At 46.4% G+C, this 17,810-nt stretch overlaps 3 protein-coding genes across 3 annotated transcripts; 2 read left to right on the top strand and 1 right to left on the bottom strand.

Annotated features, from left to right (window-relative positions):
* Positions 1–1,657: 1,657 nt before the first annotated feature.
* LOC117140761 (T-box-containing protein TBX6L) lies at positions 1,658–8,257 on the top strand. Its single transcript, XM_033303842.1, has 5 exons — positions 1,658–2,148; positions 2,847–3,003; positions 5,965–6,232; positions 6,311–6,448; positions 7,337–8,257. Exons 1-5 carry the CDS (start codon positions 2,058–2,060, stop codon positions 8,087–8,089), a joined length of 1,407 nt encoding a protein of 468 aa, XP_033159733.1. The 5' UTR covers positions 1,658–2,057; the 3' UTR covers positions 8,090–8,257.
* Positions 8,258–11,236: 2,979 nt separating this feature from the next.
* LOC117139881 lies at positions 11,237–12,439 on the top strand. The gene is made up of 3 exons (XM_033302549.1): positions 11,237–11,489; positions 11,542–12,042; positions 12,093–12,439. The coding sequence occupies exons 1-3, from the start codon at positions 11,313–11,315 to the stop codon at positions 12,309–12,311; spliced, it is 897 nt and encodes a 298-aa protein (XP_033158440.1). The 5' UTR covers positions 11,237–11,312; the 3' UTR covers positions 12,312–12,439.
* Positions 12,440–13,820: 1,381 nt separating this feature from the next.
* LOC117141301 (T-box transcription factor TBX3) lies at positions 13,821–15,896 on the bottom strand. Its single transcript, XM_033304681.1, has 5 exons — positions 15,667–15,896; positions 15,439–15,604; positions 15,033–15,300; positions 14,782–14,919; positions 13,821–14,715 (listed from the first exon to the last, which is right to left on the bottom strand). The coding sequence occupies exons 1-5, from the start codon at positions 15,755–15,757 to the stop codon at positions 14,095–14,097; spliced, it is 1,284 nt and encodes a 427-aa protein (XP_033160572.1). The 5' UTR covers positions 15,758–15,896; the 3' UTR covers positions 13,821–14,094.
* Positions 15,897–17,810: the final 1,914 nt, after the last annotated feature.

Genomic DNA, 17,810 nt, shown 5'->3' with positions numbered 1-17,810 from the left:
AGACCCTGCAGAGGCTCTACAGGATCGATGCCTAATGGTTTGACGAACGTAGTCGAGCTGAAAGACGACGGAACGGAAAACGCAACCGGAAATGAGCGCGACCAAATGTGAAAACGCGAGGCATAAATTATGGTCAGACGGCGCATACATTCGTACGTGGCCAGAACGCAATTTGGGCGAAATGGTCGCTTTGGCCTGCTAATAGTAAATTAATTTCAGCCGCTTATCGCCGCCAACTGGGCTGTGGCCATATCCATATGAAAATAATGCGTGGATGTGTCAGGCCAGCAAAGTGCTGTGTAAATTAGCTCGGCTAACTACATATTTACCCATCGAGAGCCTCAGGAATTTCGCAGTAATGCAGGTCAGATAAGCCAGGCGATTGTCTTAATCTCGAAAGGAAGTGGCACTGGAGGCAAACACGAGACTAGTCGTTGGCCAAAAAAAAAAACAACACACTAAAAACCGAGCACGTTTTGCCGTCGTCGGCCCACATGGCGTATGCTTAACTTCAGTCAAAGTTCAGACCACCTCATTGGGCCTTAATTAGTTTCGAATTTGTTAGCAAGCAGCTCCGACACGCGTTTCCGTCGTTTGAAACAAATGTTTTGCCAAGCTCTCTAAAAGGTCAGATCGACAAACAGTGATCACCTGCATCGCCGGCAATATCTGTAGACTATAGCCCATAGATATTCGTGTACCAGCAAGTGGAGACGCCATATCGGGCCTTTGGATGCCGCCATATCAATGCCTGAATGACGCAGCGTCAAAGTCGAAATAACATATAATTACACAGAGAAAAATGAATTAAACGGTGATTGTTTTAATTAAAAAGTAAAGATTATTATATATTGGGCCTCAATACATTAATTAATTAATCAAAGTAACTATTCACCAAGTCTTCCCTACTGAAACACTCTAAAATTTGTATTAAAAGAAACTATTGCAACGATGATCAAGCAATTTCAGTCAACATCCATCCGCAAACAGGTAAACAAGGTACTTTAAAGTAAGTGATTGGAACTTTTACTGATACTTAGATCAATATCTTATACAATACGCTGCCAAACACACCAAGAGTCAATATTTTTCAATAAAAAACCATCAAATTGCTGTTCAAACAGCATCAATAAATTCTTTTCTCTGTAGTGCGCCGGGTAAAATGTAATAAATGATCAGCAAAACGACAAACACACACGGCTTGGAGAGGACAGACAAGAGGACCACCATGATGGTGATGGTGATGGCAGCGGCTACAAATGGGCAAAGCATAAATACACAAAAAGATGCCAAAAAGCGGAGACGGAGAAAAAACAATTTCAATCATCATGATCATAATTAAAAGGCAGCCAGCCAGCACACACACAGAGCGAATGGACCCAGAAGCAACATGTTGCTGCTCCTCCGCTGACTGTGCAACTTCGCACTTCAGAATTAAACTCAATTAGAGCGAGCTAGCACAATGCAAAGAGAGAGTGAGATGGCCAGCGCTTCGTGGGCGGAGCCATGGCAGCTGGAAAATCGAGAGGATTTTTTCAAAATGGAGGTGCCAAACCAGAGCGGGACGGCTAGCTCCCGCACTCCGTACACTGCCACAGCCAATCGATTGTGAGCAGCAGGTAATCTCGATCAATGGCTCAAGACGGAAACGAGTCAAGCTCGTTCCGTTCAGCTCGATCGAGAGATCGCTCTGCCAGCGGAACTTGCTCAGTTGAAATGCGAACTTGGCGAGCTCAAGACACGACCGTCGCCCAAAGATACAAAAAATCTCTCAATATATTGTGGTAAAATAATAACCCACGTACGCGACACCGGGCCTAATCAAATTAACACCCACGCACATGAGAGACTTTTGTGTGCCGTGATTTGCATAATTGACGCTAATCGGCGGCGTCTCGTGCTCGGCTAAAAAGTAAACCCGGGCTCCAAAAAAATAGACACCGCCATATGTTGTGACAGTGCTTTTTGTGTGGTGGTGGAACAATTGTGCAAGTGACAAACGCCAAACAAAGAAGTTTCGGGCACAGACTTAGTACTATTTTTGGACCCAACACATCATGATCACCATGAACGAGCTGGTGGATCTGCGCATGCAGCAGCACATAGCGCACGAGATCTATCGCCAGCAGATCATGCAGCGCATACCAGGTAAGCTGCTTGCCCCACATATCACTCATCCGCCCCGTTAAGCGTGCGGCAAAGCTGTTAGCCATCATTAGCATTAATGGCCGTAACTTTTGGCAAACTGCTTTTGTTTCTGTTTCTGTCTTAGCCCACCAAAGCTGGCCAAGATCAGCGGGGTGTGTACGAGTAGCAGTGTTTATGGCGCGACGATCATAAAGCTGAGTAATGTGGGAAAGTGATCGCCGATCGAGAAACTTGATATCAAATGCATTTTTCTTGTTGCCGACGATCGTTAAATTTCGGGATCAGCGTACCCCTAAAACAAAATCGTTGTATGTAATCACGTTTGCCAAAGTATGGCTCCTTATTTTGTGGATACCTAATGGAGGGCATTAACTTTGGTAATCGGCAAAGAATCGATGTTCCTTGTTCGCCAAATAAACGTTTTTATATTACCCCATGTTTGTTTTTATGACAAATATGTCAGTCATAATATGGCATTATGTTGTAAGATCTCTTTGGATAAGTCAGAAATGTCACACTTTAATTCCGACCCACGCTCCTTAACTAATGGCAACCATTACCATCTTAAAATGTTTCTATAAAATATATAGTTTACATAATTTTAACAATTCCTAATTCCCTTCGTTGATGATAAAGTGGTTAGATTGATTGAGCTTTCGTTTACCTCTAAGCCCCCTATTGACTACTGTTCTTTTCAGATCCGTTTCCGCCGATGCTGCCAATTCCGATGCCTCGGCACGTGATCATGCCACCTCGAGTCACCTTGCCCGGCGTGGAGATGACCCTGCAGAACGACGATCTATGGAAGCAGTTCCATCAAATTGGCACGGAAATGATCATCACCAAAAGTGGCAGGTAGGTTTAGAACAGAGAGAAAAGATCTTTGATGATGAAAATTAGAAGCCAAGAGTGGGGGAATCTCGAGATACAGACTTTAGAGATCGGGAACAAACAGAGATCGGGCGATGCATTAGCACGAACATGAAAACCAATACCCCAGACGCAGGGCAAAGAATAATAAACCAGCCAACGGGCGCGGGCACTTAAAGCACCCTATAACGATCCCTAGCCCGATCCCTGGCCCGATCCCGATTCCGATCCCAACCGATCCGATCCAGTAGAGTCCAGCGAGGATGTGCTGCTGTTAAACGCTCATTAGACGCAGGCGCCTGCAAATTGTTTACAGCGGCGTCGCGACAACGATTTTCACAGGCAAACAAGGCGGAAGGATGCACTTACGTCGGCAGGATGTGAAAATCGAAAATTGAAAATCGGGAAATGGAAAAGCGGCTGCAGGTACAGCCAAGTTGATGCGCACTGGACATCGGCTATCGCGCGAGGCGTAAAGCGGACAAGTTCGCCGGCACTTTGCGTGCCCAGATTGTAGATAGTACGAATCAAAGGCATAGCGCGATCGCCCGGGGCTAGTTTATCGTGTATCTACGAGTATCAGATCAGATGCACGACTACTTGCACAAAGGCGACTACCTAAAAGTGTCCGGCACTTGTTCGAATGTGCGTAAAGTGGCGTCATCGTAATTTATTGTAGACCGACCATCTGAACCGATCGGGCGAACGCCGAGCTCAGTGGGACGTCCTGTCGGTGCGGCGGCGCTCCTTTATGCCTCGCCTGGCATAAATCTTCGCGTCAAGGATACTTTGTCGTCATCTTTGTAGCTCTTAGCGTTTTTATTGTGGCGCCTGTCTGCGCAGCGAACAACCTGCGGCCCCGAAATATCTTCGCGTTCTGCATTCTATAAGATGCTCGTACATATCTGTATCTTTTGGCAGTGACAGTGACCACAGCTTGTCGACAGATACGAGCAATTTCACACTTGCCCTCAGTTCGAGCCGATCGAAAAGGGTTCCCAAACGCATTAACATAAACTTTTGGTCTCGAAATGCATTGAATGAATACACTTCGAGCCACGAACAACCCTTTTGTTTTATATATGCCATGAATTATTCATAAAGTCTGCGTATTAAATACTTTTTATGCTCATCAAAAATGTTTTATGGGCATCGGTGGAGAGGTCGCGATGCAATCGATTTGAATTTTTAATGATTAGGCGCCAGAGTGCCACCGTCTGTCCAATCGCATCCCAATCCCCGTTTCATTTCCCATTCGGATGCGATCCCAAGTCCAAAACCTATGCCTATGCCAAGTGGCGCTCATAAAAACTAATTAGTTGCTTGTCTGGGCTCCGCTTGCCACTTGAACCGTTCCATCTTTTTGGGTGGTAAAAGCGCAGACGGCCATTAAAGTTAGATAGAACAAACCGTATCGCTTAATGCCTGATACTGGCGGCAAATGAAATGACTTTGTCACGATGCTTTTAGACTGTGTGGGCTCCTCCACTCACCAACTGGGCCAAATGAGAAGCGCCAAGAGAGGCGGCAAACAGAAGCGACACGGTAACCTCGATGAGAAGCGCAAATATAACCAGAATTTTCAGTTGGATTCAAACTTTTAGTTGCAGAAAGAAAAAAGAAAATATTTTACCCTTTCTCTAACATTTTATAGGAAATGTTATTCCAAGTAGTCTCATTCAAAACTGGCTTACGATCTGAAGAGTTCAAAATTTATGTCGTTTGCTTCCATTTTTATAGCTGTCAATTAATAAATAGTCTCACTCTTAATTTCCTAAATATGCTAATTCTTTGAATTTTAAACAGCTATTTATGGGGAATTGTAGGGTAAACATTGGAGTGAGTTGTGGATATTTCCCGAGTAACCTTCGGGAGTCCGGGATCAGATCTTTCGTCGCATTCCTGGACTGTGTCCCTGCACCTGCCAAGCGTCAAGCGCCAAGTCGAATGCCGTCAAGTGGTCAGCATGCTCCTCACTCGCAGTAGAAAATTCCACTGGTAATTATGCGCAGACGCGCCAAAGATATCGATCTTAACAAATCGTTTGTCCAAATCCAGACAGCGGACTCTTGCCAAAAAATAAAGAAAAAAAAACAATAAACAAAAACTGAGAGCAAGCAAATTGAAAATGAAATTCTAAACCGCACAAATGTCGAAATATTTCGGTGCTGTGCTCTAATGGAATTCAACGGAGCTGAAAAGGCAGTCCCGAAGCCAGAATCAAATTAAACGTTAGCAAACCGAGGCGCTGTGGCGTTCAATTAATTAATCATCGGTTGAGGGAAACACGAAATCATTGCCAAAAACAAGAAACCACTCGAGGATGAGGACGCAGTTGAGGATGAGGACGAAGGGCAAACATTTTTCGGCCTGGCGCCAAGTGCCGTGACCACCTGCTGTTCCTGCGGCAGCGACTTGGAGTTGGAGGCGAGGGTCAGGGCCTCGCATCCTTGTTAGCACAGGGAAAACGGCCCCTACTCCTCCGGGCAATCTCTATTTGACCAGGCCTAATTACATGGCGCATGGAAGGGAAATCTCACAATTAAATATTTGTAACGCCCACGCTGGAACGGGCATGGGCTCCTTTTGTCGATCTAGCATGACTATATTTGAGTTTGTTCGGTAAACAAAGGCTCTAAGGTTTTCCAGGCGTTTTCCTGGACTTCCCCCGCTCATCGGGCACACAGGAAAAAGTTGTAGGAAAACAGTATACCAACGATTTGGTAATATTGAGAAGGGAAATATCTGTGATAAAGTTATGCTAGGTTTTATAACTACTTTGAAAATCTCCTTCTATCAAATAGTCTACAAGTAACTAATAAGCCATATAATTACGATATTAAAGTCATATCTGTATTAATAATAATAATTTATGTAAACGAATTTTTTGATGTTTTTCATTTCTTTTATAATAAGAGTCCTTGATATTTAATTTCGCCCAAACAGACGCATGTTCCCCTCGATGCGACTGAGTGTTTCCGGTTTGGAGGACGAGAGCAACTACTGCGTGCTCCTCGAAATGGTGCCCATTGGCGACTGCCGTTACAAGTTCTCCGGCTCCCAGTGGGTTCCGGCCGGAGGAGCCGAGCCGCAGAGTCCCCAGCGGATGTACCTGCATCCGGACAGTCCGGCCACCGGTGCCCATTGGCAGGCGCAGCCCATACTGTTCAACAAGGTCAAGTTGACCAATAACACGCTGGACAACAGCGGCCATGTAAGTGCGGCCAGGGCTTTGAAGTCGTCTCCAGTTACTAATCCAAGTCCAATCCCCTTTCGCCATCCCCATTCGCAGATTGTCCTGGCCAGCATGCACAAGTATCAGCCGCGTCTGCACGTCATACGCACCGCTGATCTGGCGCAGATTCCCTGGGCCCCCCAACAGGCCTTTGTGTTCGCCGAGACGGAGTTTGTGGCCGTGACAGCCTACCAGGTAAGTGGTGCCATCGCCATCCCTACTCCTTTTACCCTCTCAATGGGCGCCAATATTTGAGCAACACGTTTGTGATCTTCTTTTGGAAATGAGAATAGCTCAAAGCTGTGAAGATATCTTTGTCCCATGATGAGAATCCCTCCTAGTTCAAAATCACCTCATGATATCCTATCATTGATTAATTCATATGCTTTAAAGCGACTTATCCAAGGCTGTCCAAAATCGCACTATTAGGTATTTAACAAAAATGTTTCGCCAAGAGTATTCGAGTCATGTGTCCTCGAAGTTAGCCTTCCCACTTGTGTGCGCATTTTTTTTTTTGCCAATTCATTGAGCAAAGAGACTGGAAACGATCACACTAATTGGTTAATTTTGGGCAAACGAGCGGCGATCGCTCACGCCGTGGGTAGCTTGGTCAACGTCTCGAATTAGCATGGAACGCCTCCGGGATGCGAGATGCGGGATCGTAGATCGTGTAGTTGGTGGGCAGGGCAGGCAGAAAGTCAGCGGGTCGGATTGTTGTTTTAGGAAGTTGGATAGCCACATCCTTGTAAATTTGAGCGCCTCGCTGTGTTTTTGTCTAGGTCTGGGCCCATTGACAGCCGACGCCAGTCTGCCTCTAATTAGCAAGATCGCCGAGAGATCGGAGATTCGGTTTGAGTAAGATCCGAAAGATCACAAAGTTGTCAAGTCATCTGGAGTGGAACTGAGCACCGAGAACTGGAGAACACAGTCTGGTGTCAAGTGGCCATGTTACTTAACGCCAGCTACTGGACGCCAGTGACTTATGTGATGAGTCTCCTTCTCCTTCTCGATCTCCCCGTTGCCCAAGATTATGCTGGCGGCAATCGTCATATTTCACGCTCGTCTTGTTGCCTTCTTCCGCAGAACGATCGCATCACCAAGCTGAAGATCGACAACAATCCGTTTGCCAAGGGCTTCCGCGAAACGGGACAATCGCGCTGCAAACGCAAGATGTCTTCATCGCCAACGGGCGAGGATCAAGATCAGTCGCCGTCACTATCCCATTCTCAGTCGCAATCCGAGTCTGACATGTCGCCAACGAAAGGAGGCGTTGAGACAGCCGGAGGAACATCGTCGATCGGCGATTCGGATGGTCCGCAAATCAAGCGCCTGAGATCAAATGGCTCCGCCTGCTCCTTATCATCATCGCTGGACGATCAGTCGGTGCCTGGCGCCAGTCCTCTGGCCCTGGGCTCCCCACCGCCCCATCTCCATTCGCATCCGCATCCTCTCCAGGCGAGGAGTGCCTCCAGCGTTTTCATGCAGCACTTTCAGCAGAATATGCAGAGCCTGCTGAGGCCATCGCTTGTGGATTTGGCATGTACCTACTTTGGGAGACCCCATGAGTACGGAGGAGCGATTCAGGCCTCACCTCTCTATCCACCAGCAGCAATGATACAGGCGGGTCTGGGCCCACATCCTGGCCTGAACCTTCCACCAGGCGTTTCCGGTGCGGATCTCATTTCCGATGAGTCGGTGGGAGCCGACGAACTCGAACTGGATGTGGGCAGTGAAACGAGCACCTTGGAGCAGTCTACGCAGGAACAGCCACCGGAGCAACCATCTACAAGGAGCAAGGGCTTCAGCATATCGGCCATTTTGGGGGGAGGAAGTTAGAGATATTAAAGTTTTAAAACGGGGAATACATATAGTTTAATTGCCTACAGATTAAGTTCTCAAAAACATTATATATACTCATTTTGATATTATACAGATTCTAGCCTGATTAGTACTTAAGTTCCGCTTAACGTTAAGCCATTAAAGTTAGCCTAAAATATAAGAGAATCAATTTGTTTTATTTCAATTAGGATTATATAGATCCTCCTGCTGGGCTGAGCCCTCAAAGCCAGAACGCCATCGCTGTAGGTAAATGAACATATCTGAACATAGGAAAAATACTACCGTCAGTTGGCCCTCTATCATTGGCCGATCTTGGTCTGGAAATCACAACTTCCGCCAGACATTAATCCCAACCAATTTACAAGATAAACGTTCGGGTTTCGACAACATCATCAGGGCATCCTCCGCCGCAACATCCATTAGCCACACAGAGATGCGACTGGCTAGAACATAATTTGTTTGCAATTAAATAGCTCGACAAGGCATGAAATTCGGTTGCAGCCCTCTCTTGCTCGGATCGGATGCTACCCTAGAGAATCGGATCCGTAGCCGGAGACGGAGACGGAGGTCCATGATATTTATGAAATGGGCAGAGACTGAGACGAAGCCAAAGAAAATACACAATTCGTTATGTAAGTTGCCGAAGATCTGCAGAGTCAAACGGCCAAAGAGCCGGAGGATCTAGCCCAACTGCCGAAGGGCTGAACGGAGCCAATGATGAAGTTTACGATGACATGCGTCACCACCCACGTCTCGTCTGGATTCGAGGGACACAGGGGCGGTGCAGACACCGCTGCCCGCCCAGTCATCGGAAAAACAAACACGGTTGAATCAATTTGGCACACTGGAAGAAATGGGTTTGAGATACTTAAGTGCAGATTACATCAACATTATATTTATTTATTGTTATTTATTGTAATTTAAATGTTTAGACCTTCTATATGTTAAAATCCTGATATAGTACAAGTCAGCAGAAAAGTTGTAAGTGTAACTCTTGCCTCAGTTTCTGAGTCTAAACCATATTGGTGTACAAAGTCAATCATTTTCTTTCAGTGCACCAAATCGATTTGAAATTGTTGCCGTTTGTAGTAGTTTGTAGGTCTATGCCTCTGGGGATCAGTTCGGATCTATTGGCCTGCGGTTTTATAGGGGATCCCGGACTGAAACGGGTGACAGATGTCGGCCGTGTGTGCGAGTGCGTGTGTTGACAGGCGCAAGGTTGCGAGTGCAATGAATGCCTCATTAAATGGACGTGCCCCTCCCCCAGACCCCAGCCCCAGCCATCGGCATGCAGCAGATGTCGCAGGTCCCCCGGATAATTAATGCACCATGGCTGTTGCTTTTTACGCTGCCACATTTGTTGCCCGGCCGCTGCAAGTTGCCTCTTTTTGTTGGCCTATGAAATTAGATACACTTTGTCGAGCAGCATTTTTGTTGTGTAAACACGAATTTGGGGAACTCGGAAAAGAAAAGGGGGAAATTGTTTCCTAAACGAAAGTTAATTAGTTATTAGGGGGAACTGGCACTGTCGGTGCTAATGAGTTGGAAAAGCATTTTACACGGAGCACGCGTGGCTGCCACTTCAAATTCAAGTCTCAATTCGAGAAAGAATAGGGATTCTAATGGCTACAAGGAATTTAATAACTAAACATATTGATTAATAAATTACAGTTTTCTTAGTTTAAGAAGAGTTTTTCATCTTTATGCCATTATATACAGCAAATTAAACTAAAGATACTTTAAGTTAAATAAATTATTTGGAAACTTTCAAATCTTGTTTCCTAAAACTCTTTTTTCAATGCCTACATATTGATAGCGATATAATAAGAACCAACTGAAACCCTCAAGATTTTCTCTATTGGGATTAATTTAAAGCACTTAGGAAACTAGAGTAGATCCCAAATCCCGGAGAGCCAGCGTCTGAGCCGATCTCTGGAACTTCAGTCTAGTCTGCGCCCGGCGTTAGGCAAACAAGATGGCAACAATGCGCTGGTACTTGAGATTTTATTGTTGGCCAATGCAAATATATTGGTCGCGAGTAGAATGCAACAAAGCGTGGCAAAGAAAGGTCGCCGTGTCGCCGGGGCCAAGCCATAAAACGGATGCACCGGCACCGACCCAGGTCGTCTGGGTTCCGAAATCGACCTGTACCGTCCACCAGCCAACCCTACTAAGCTGGGGTTTTAAACTAGAGCAGAACAAACCCACCACCAAGATGAGGCTCAATAGCAGGAAGATTGGCCAACGGACAACAAAGGCCGTGAAAGCAGTTTATGCAAATGGGCTCACATGTGGGCTGGAAAATGCATACTTTGCATATGTGGAAGGGCGACCCTTTTGGGCTGGCACAATTAACAAAGCGTGTAATTTCTCAAACCTATCGCGTGAACAATGGCACAAACAATTAGAGGATAATGAAAATCACCCACATAAGCAGGTCCACTACAGTGCTCACCGGATGGGTTTGGTGCATATGTATATGATCATATGGGCAAATCTGTGGATCAGTTCGAAAATACTCGAAGGGGAACAATCATAACCGGAGCACAATGGCCGTCGTCAAGTACGCACATCCTTTACGTTCACATTGTCCGGGCTTTGTTTACAACTCTATTGAGTGCAAAATGCAGCAGCATTGTTAACGGCTAGATATTTGCATACTTGTCTTTCTTCCAAGACAAACCACAAAATCAAATTCAAATAATTACGCGCCATTTAACGAGGGAGTTGCCAAGCTCAACGAAGTACTGCAGTATGTCCGCTTTTCCATTAGGGTGCCTATACATTGCATTTTTGTTATAGCGTCATTATATGTTAAATGGTAACAAATCTTGAAGATGCTAATTGTCAATAATAAATTTAGTACATTTTACAGTCAAAACAGCGAGCTTTCTAAATTGTTTAATAAAATGAATGCAGCGCGAGTGGTAAATATATGTCTCAAATATATAAATAATTTTCCTTTTTATAATTCACATTAAATGTCTTGTTTTTCTAGATAAAACTTAATTAATTTATTTTTTATTATGAATATTTAATTATTAATCAGGGCTGTAAGCAGAACAAAACGAAGATAAATTCATATCGTGCATATAAGCCTTTTGGGGAGTGACAGGTAGCAATAGCTCGGCAGCCCTGGTAGTTGTTGTCATTTTGACTTTTGCGCCATTCGGATAAAACAGATTTGCGACTTAAACATTTAACAATAACAAGCATAAAAATGAGCGATCTTTTTGATAACAGTCACTCGGACACCGACGACAATGACTCCTTCCACTCGTTGGACCAAAGCGAAGATATAATGGACAACCTTAGTCTCTCGCTCTCGGAAAGGGACTGCGACAGCGCCGCGGACTTGGATTCCGGCTCGGCGGATGAGACTTTCGTGGAAGAAATGGCAAGTAGAATAGATTTTTATATAGCCCATAGTGTAAGATAATCCCCAGTAGATTGATGCACCCGCCCAGCTGGCCCAGGTCTCAGGAAATACTTTGAAGCCCACGCGTTCCGGCGTCTTCGTAAAAACAAAGTCGCCCGTTATGGAGGTCCATTCCAGCGACTCATCCGCCTGCGATGGCATCTCCGCTGGCAAAGCCACACAGGCTGCTGGCCGCTTCAAGTCTCCTAAGAAGTTTACGATTTCGCCGATCAGTGAGCAGAAGCCGGGACCAGTGCCCTGTTGCCCTAGAGATGTTCCGAAACATTCCTCGAATCAGATACCATGCATGGAACACTTCGACCTGGACCACTCAGTAACAATCCTGAAAGAGCACCTGAGCACCTCCAATCCCGAAACGGAGGCCTTACAAAAGCACGCCTTCACCGAAATTTGGATCGATTCGCAGCAGAAACGTTGCCAGGCCAAGGTTTCTCGCTTGCAGCAGTTTTCAATGGCCCTGGAGGCCTATTTTGACAAGGATTCGGACAAGAAGGATTTGGAGCCGGCAAAAGTATGTTTCATGTTTAAATTAAATTATTTTCTATAAACGTTATCTTTCAGAAAATCACGCCTCCTCCAAAAAGTGACAAATCCGTGGAGAAGGTGTATGTGTCTCCCTTTCCGAGCATTCCCATACCACCACCAGCTCGAAAGGAGTTGAGCGGAGTTAAGCCGCCCATTATAGTGCCAGCTGGCTTTGATTTGACCCGATTGGTTGAGTTCAATAATCCCAATCACTGGCACCGTCGTCCCCACATGCGCACTGGCGATAGCATATAAACTTGAATAGCACAACATCTTGATCAACATTGTTGTTTTCGTAATCACCACACTCAACTGACCGATTGGACGTTCTTTTTGTTAACTGATATCTTTCTGCAATAAAGGATTCCGAACTACCAAAGCAATTAGAGCGCCAAACATATGCGACTGTCAAACTGCGGCAAAGACATAATATCGCCAGCGTTGAATGGGAACGTCGTCGCCGGCTCCAAATGATTTCATTGTGCTGCCGATAAAATTGTCGCCAGCGAAATATGTTGCCCGTGACTTTGATTTTGGCCGCCGCAACATTAATTTCCAAGGAAATTACACATGCCCGCTGAAGGGGATAGCTTGGCTTATCTGCGCTGGCAGATCGCCGAGTGAGCCCGGGTCGGAGCTCATTTGCCGCTGACATGCGAACGTTTGCTTTGCTCCGGCCCCAAACATGGACTCTCTCTTCTGGGCTCCAGCGCCAGCGGATGCCCCCAAATGAGAATTCAATAAATTTCAGGTAAAGGTAAGGGCAACAACAACAACAGCAGCGCAGCATCAGACACAGCAACAACACAATGGGCCAAACGTTGTCGTTAGTCTTTTGGCGACGTTTAACATGAATATGCAGTGTGGCTAATGTGGAGCCCATAAACACTTCCAGCGGCAACATGAATGGGCCAAAAAACAGGTTGCAGCTACGTGTGTGGGTATCGATGGGCATTGTGGTCCTTGCTCTTAACAATTGTTTGTTAACGCGAATTGAAGCGAATGCCACCGTCGAAGATTGCCTGTTTGGCCAATCATCTAGCCGGCTCTCTTTGGGGCCAACACTTGCGACTGGCGGACTGGTCCATCAAAGGAGCCGCCTCGTTTCCGCTCGATAGCATGGAGATGTGTGATGGGACACCCGGACAATTGCATGTATGTATGTAAATGGCCACAGTTTCGCTAACAACTACAATGTGAAAACATCAATTACACGCTGCAGTGCGGAGTGGGTACTGGGGATTGGAGATTGTGGATTGGGTATTTGAATTGGACTGCTCGCCAGGATTGTCGGTGATCGTGGCGCTCAATCAGCGCATTTAACTTGGCGCCGGCGCCAGCGTTTAAGATGCGGCTCGCTCTGATCTGCTGATAAGCCCATGACCATGTTGTTGCTGCCGATCTTGCTGCTTGCCGGTGGGTTGTTCTGCTCTTAGAAACCTTCTTGCTTTCACAAGAATGTGGAGCAGGAGAGGCAGGCGGGTGTGGGGTCTGGAGGAACTGGTTTTTATGCCTCGCATGCGGGAGATATGTATGAAACCGAAACCAAAGGCAGAACCACGCCGAATTATGTATTCGGCGAGGACAGGCAAATGGAAGGCATGCAGCATGCACAAATTGCTGGAGGAACAGGATTTGAAGCGCAGTCATGGGAAGTTATTGGGGAATTTATTCAGATCTTCGAACTGGAAGCTCTTCGCATCTGTCCCATCTAATTGCTCCACATTCCGCGCATTGTTTCATCCTAGAATAAGCTCCATCGAATTCATTGGGTACGTGTATGTACGTACAATTTTATTTATGCCGCATTAAAATGCCAAAGACAATAAATCCATTACGAAATCATGTGAACAATTAAAATTGCATAATAAATACGATAAATACTGATGGCAAATACCTGGAAATCCTAATTAACTGCAAAATATCACAATTCAACTTAGACACTACGCAGACGATGGCAACTAAACGCTAATTAAATGTACAAGGCACCGATTCCAAGCCAAACGGGAGCACATGCACCCGTCTGCACTTGATAGTTTTAAATGGACGAGCTGGTTCCTAATATGTCCGAGATGCTGAAGCTGCTGCGCTTCGGCTTGGCCATCGTCGGATCGCTGGATGACGGAGCAGGGGCAGTAGCAGTGGTCGGCACAGGCGGAGATGGAGGCGGAGGAGCAACCGGTGCGGTTCCAACCACATCTACAAAGGTGTCGGCATCGGCATCTGCCTCTCGGTCGGCAGCGGACTCGCCGCTCGTGGAGCCCGCCGAGGAGGATGAGACGGAGGAGGCCGGCGATGGCGGTGTGTAGGCCCAACTTGGATAAGCACCACCGATGTGCCTGGCATACTCGATGGCCGGCGGCGGTGGCGCTGGCACATAGAAATTGGCCTCCAGAGCATCCAGCAGATAGTGACGCTGCATAGGAACACTCGGATGACTCTGATGACTCTGGTGATGATGGTGCTGGGGAAATTCCTCCACGAGTCGCAACCGTTTGGCTAACGGCGATGTCACCGGGCTTCGATCCACCTGGTTTACCTCGGGCTGCGTTGGCGGTGGCGAGTCATTGATCTTCCGTTTGCATCTCGACTGACCCGACTCACGGAATCCCTTGGCAAAGGGATTGTTGTCGATCTTCAGCTTGGTTATGCGGTCATTCTGCAATGCAAACAAGAGGATTAGCTATCACGTGCCATATTTAGACTGCTATATAGCACCACGCACCTGATAAGCCGTTACGGCTATAAATTCCGTCTCCGGAAAAACAAAGGCCTGTTGGGGGGCCCAGGGAATCTGGCCGAGATCAGAGGTACGTATGACATGCAGACGCGGCTGATACTTGTGCATGCTGGCCAAGACGATCTGGAAAGACGGAAAAATACAGTCAGTCAGTTTATGATATACAAAGATATATTTCTACTCAAGAACAAAAGATCAAATTTGTTTATGTAATATTCTTGATAAAGTTTACTTACATGACCATTGTTATCCAGCGTATTATTCGTCAATTTCACTTTGCTGAAGAGCAGAGCCTGGGACTGCCAATGTTTTCCCGTGGCCGGACTCTCCGGATGCAGATACATGCGCTGTGGGCTCTGGGGCTCGGCTCCTCCGGCCGGCACCCATTGGGATCCGGAAAACTTGTAGCGACAGTCGCCAATGGGCACCATCTCGAGGAGCACGCAATAGCTGGCCTCCTCCTCCAGTCCACTGAGGGAAACCCGCATCGAAGGGAACATGCGTCTGAAAGGGATGGAGGCGTTGGTTAATGGATGCTAGTGACACGTTTGCGCCGTAAGATTTAAGAGTAAGCAGAAGGCTTATCAATGGGAGATAAGCTGATGGGGGCGAGCAAATAGTTGACTTTAAAATGGTACCAACCTGCCGCACTTGGTGATGATCATCTCGGTGCCGATGCTGTGGAACTGCTGCCACAGTTCGTTATTCTCCAGCTTGGCCTCCACATCGCCGGGCAAAGTGGGTTGCGGCGGTGGCGGCGGTGGCACAAAGTGTCCGGCAAAGTTGGGCAACAGGCCGCAGAGGGGATCTGTGGTAGACACTTTGGGTTAGCCGACGGCAAATCACGGGCACAGGGAGTGCTCCACTTACCGGGTAAACGTTGCATAATCTGCTGGCGGTATATCTCCTGTGCGATCTGCTGCTGCAGGCGCAGATCGGCGATGTTGGGCAAGGTCAACATATTTGGGGTCTTCGTGGAGCTATGTGCCTAATCTATTCTTTTTGCGATACGCAGATATATGTTGATATTATTCCGTGGGCAATCGACGTCTGGAACACGAACTGATCGCTTTGCTGTCCAGATTGAGACTGTCTCTCGGAATCTCAGAGCGAGCACTACTTCAGTTCTGCCAGAATCCGGTCGGTTGGGTTCCTCCCGCTCACTCTTCACTCTTCACTTTACCGCTCCCATCCGATCCGATCCCGATCCTCAGGTAGTTGCGCGACCTGTTCTCATGCTCAAGTGGCGTGCCACTCACCCGCTCTCTCGCTTCCACTTCCTCTGCGTCGGGTTATGTGTGTATGTGTATCTCCCTGCCATTGGTCGCTTATCAGCGAGCGTTACGCCGTCCCGCTTGCACTCGCTGCGCCAGATGGATCGCCATTTTCGTAACACCGTGTGGAGCGGTTCTGGTGACCTCCTCCCACGGAACTGGGGGGCACGGCACCCATCTTGCTGCTGATAGTGTTACGTGGAAAGGGAACGGCAATGGGGAATGGGTCTTTTCTTCGTGGAATCGGGGGAGCGCTCTTTGAAGTCGCCTAATCGTTTGTAATATTTATGGAACTGGAAAACGTTTTGGATATGGGCCAACCAATAATGTTCGCCGAGATTACGTTGTCCCAGAAATGGGAAGCTGTAATTTCGGAGGCACGAGAAAAACATTAGGTGTATAAATTTCAAAAATACCTTTTAAGAAATCAATTTATTGAACGATCTTTTCAAATTTGTAAATTGTTAAAGTAAACAGAATCTTAGTTATAAATGTTATTTACTATCAGTGTTTACAGTCTAAGTTGAATTACGACCATTCAATAGGTTAAAAACAAAAGTATTTACCAAAAAAATACTTTTATAAGATTACATTCACTCTTATCATTATAAGAAAAAACAACTGCGTTATAAAAAATATACGAGCGTTTTATATATGATGTCTGCATTTTACTATTCATTAAGTCGATAATGAAGCGAAATCTTGGCAAAGATAATAAGAATGTAAAAATGAAGTAATTTACATTTCATCATTGCTAAATATTGAAAATACTAAAACTGGTATTTATTAGACAAGAATACTTTAAGAGATACAATACAAAAAGATTGAAAATTTAGGTTAAGAATTTTAGTACTGCACTTTTATTATTATTATTTTCCCACAGCCTATCCTTCAAATCGAAGGACAAGATTATTTAACATTTTGATCATCTGCACTTGAGTGTCAAACCTTTGATAACCAGTTCATACATCTATGCCACCGTCATGATCGGAATCCATCTGTTCGGTTGCATTTAACTTATCTGCAATCTGCCGTGCATCTTGTAGATGCAGCGAAATATCGCCGCTACCGTTGCCGAGGAGAACTTCGAAAGAGATCCGCCCCGTGATAAGTCCGGCTAATCAGACCTTTAAATGGTACTTGTACACGATGCTGGGCCACAACAAATTGCGGCAGCCGGGAGCGACCATCAAATCAAACTGGCGCCAAGACACTGTCGCCTTCGAGCCACTTGAACATCGTAGTGGGATGGGATGGTATGGGTTTGGATGGAAAAGGGATACGTCTAACGGATCAGCCACTTGTTGTCACTTGTCCTGCTTTTCGGGTGCCGGTGCCGGTGGCAGGGCGACACTGGCGGCACAAACTCACAGGCGAGTCATAAAAATCATCACACTTTGTCCCCGAGCTGCTGCCTCCTCAACGACGGGAACAACCGTGGAACAAAGCGAGAGCCTCGATGATGCGAGGATGCCAGTTTGAGTTTTATGGCCTGGCTGTGCGACGACCGCCGACTGTTTGTGCGTCTCTCTGCAGTTTCCAAAATTATTGTTATGATTATTGCCTGTTTGTGGGTCTGCTCTACAATTTGTTTGCTATTGTCTGGTCTGCTGGAGGTTGGAGACCAAAGCGGGCCGACAAAACCGCAAAAGGACATCGCTTGGGGGTATTAAAATGGGAACCGGAACGGTACGGAACCCATAAAGATCCCTAACGATCGTTGACCAGGATAAAAATCTC

This window comes from Drosophila mauritiana, chromosome 3L, assembly GCF_004382145.1.
Source record: "Drosophila mauritiana strain mau12 chromosome 3L, ASM438214v1, whole genome shotgun sequence".
NCBI classification, from domain to species: Eukaryota; Metazoa; Arthropoda; class Insecta; order Diptera; family Drosophilidae; genus Drosophila; species Drosophila mauritiana.
The sequence above is the reverse complement of the archived record's forward strand: the minus strand, read 5'-3'. Positions and strand labels throughout refer to the sequence as shown.

What these genes read in the sequence shown, in the direction of transcription:
- LOC117140761 (XM_033303842.1), top strand. Translation starts at nt 2,058, where the DNA reads ATGATCACCATGAACGAGCTGGTGGATCTGCGCATGCAGCAGCACATA. An exon ending in ATCATCACCAAAAGTGGCAG is followed by an intron (nt 3,004 to 5,964) that starts GTAGGTTTAGAA and finishes TCGCCCAAACAG; the next exon opens with ACGCATGTTCCCCTCGATGC. An exon ending in CGCTGGACAACAGCGGCCAT is followed by an intron (nt 6,233 to 6,310) that starts GTAAGTGCGGCC and finishes CCCCATTCGCAG; the next exon opens with ATTGTCCTGGCCAGCATGCA.
- LOC117139881 (XM_033302549.1), top strand. Translation starts at nt 11,313, where the DNA reads ATGAGCGATCTTTTTGATAACAGTCACTCGGACACCGACGACAATGAC. An exon ending in AGACTTTCGTGGAAGAAATG is followed by an intron (nt 11,490 to 11,541) that starts GCAAGTAGAATA and finishes AATCCCCAGTAG; the next exon opens with ATTGATGCACCCGCCCAGCT. An exon ending in AGGATTTGGAGCCGGCAAAA is followed by an intron (nt 12,043 to 12,092) that starts GTATGTTTCATG and finishes GTTATCTTTCAG; the next exon opens with AAAATCACGCCTCCTCCAAA.
- LOC117141301 (XM_033304681.1), bottom strand. Translation starts at nt 15,757, where the DNA reads ATGTTGACCTTGCCCAACATCGCCGATCTGCGCCTGCAGCAGCAGATC. An exon ending in GATTATGCAACGTTTACCCG is followed by an intron (nt 15,605 to 15,666) that starts GTAAGTGGAGCA and finishes TGTCTACCACAG; the next exon opens with ATCCCCTCTGCGGCCTGTTG. An exon ending in CGCTGGATAACAATGGTCAT is followed by an intron (nt 14,920 to 15,032) that starts GTAAGTAAACTT and finishes CCGTCTTTCCAG; the next exon opens with ATCGTCTTGGCCAGCATGCA.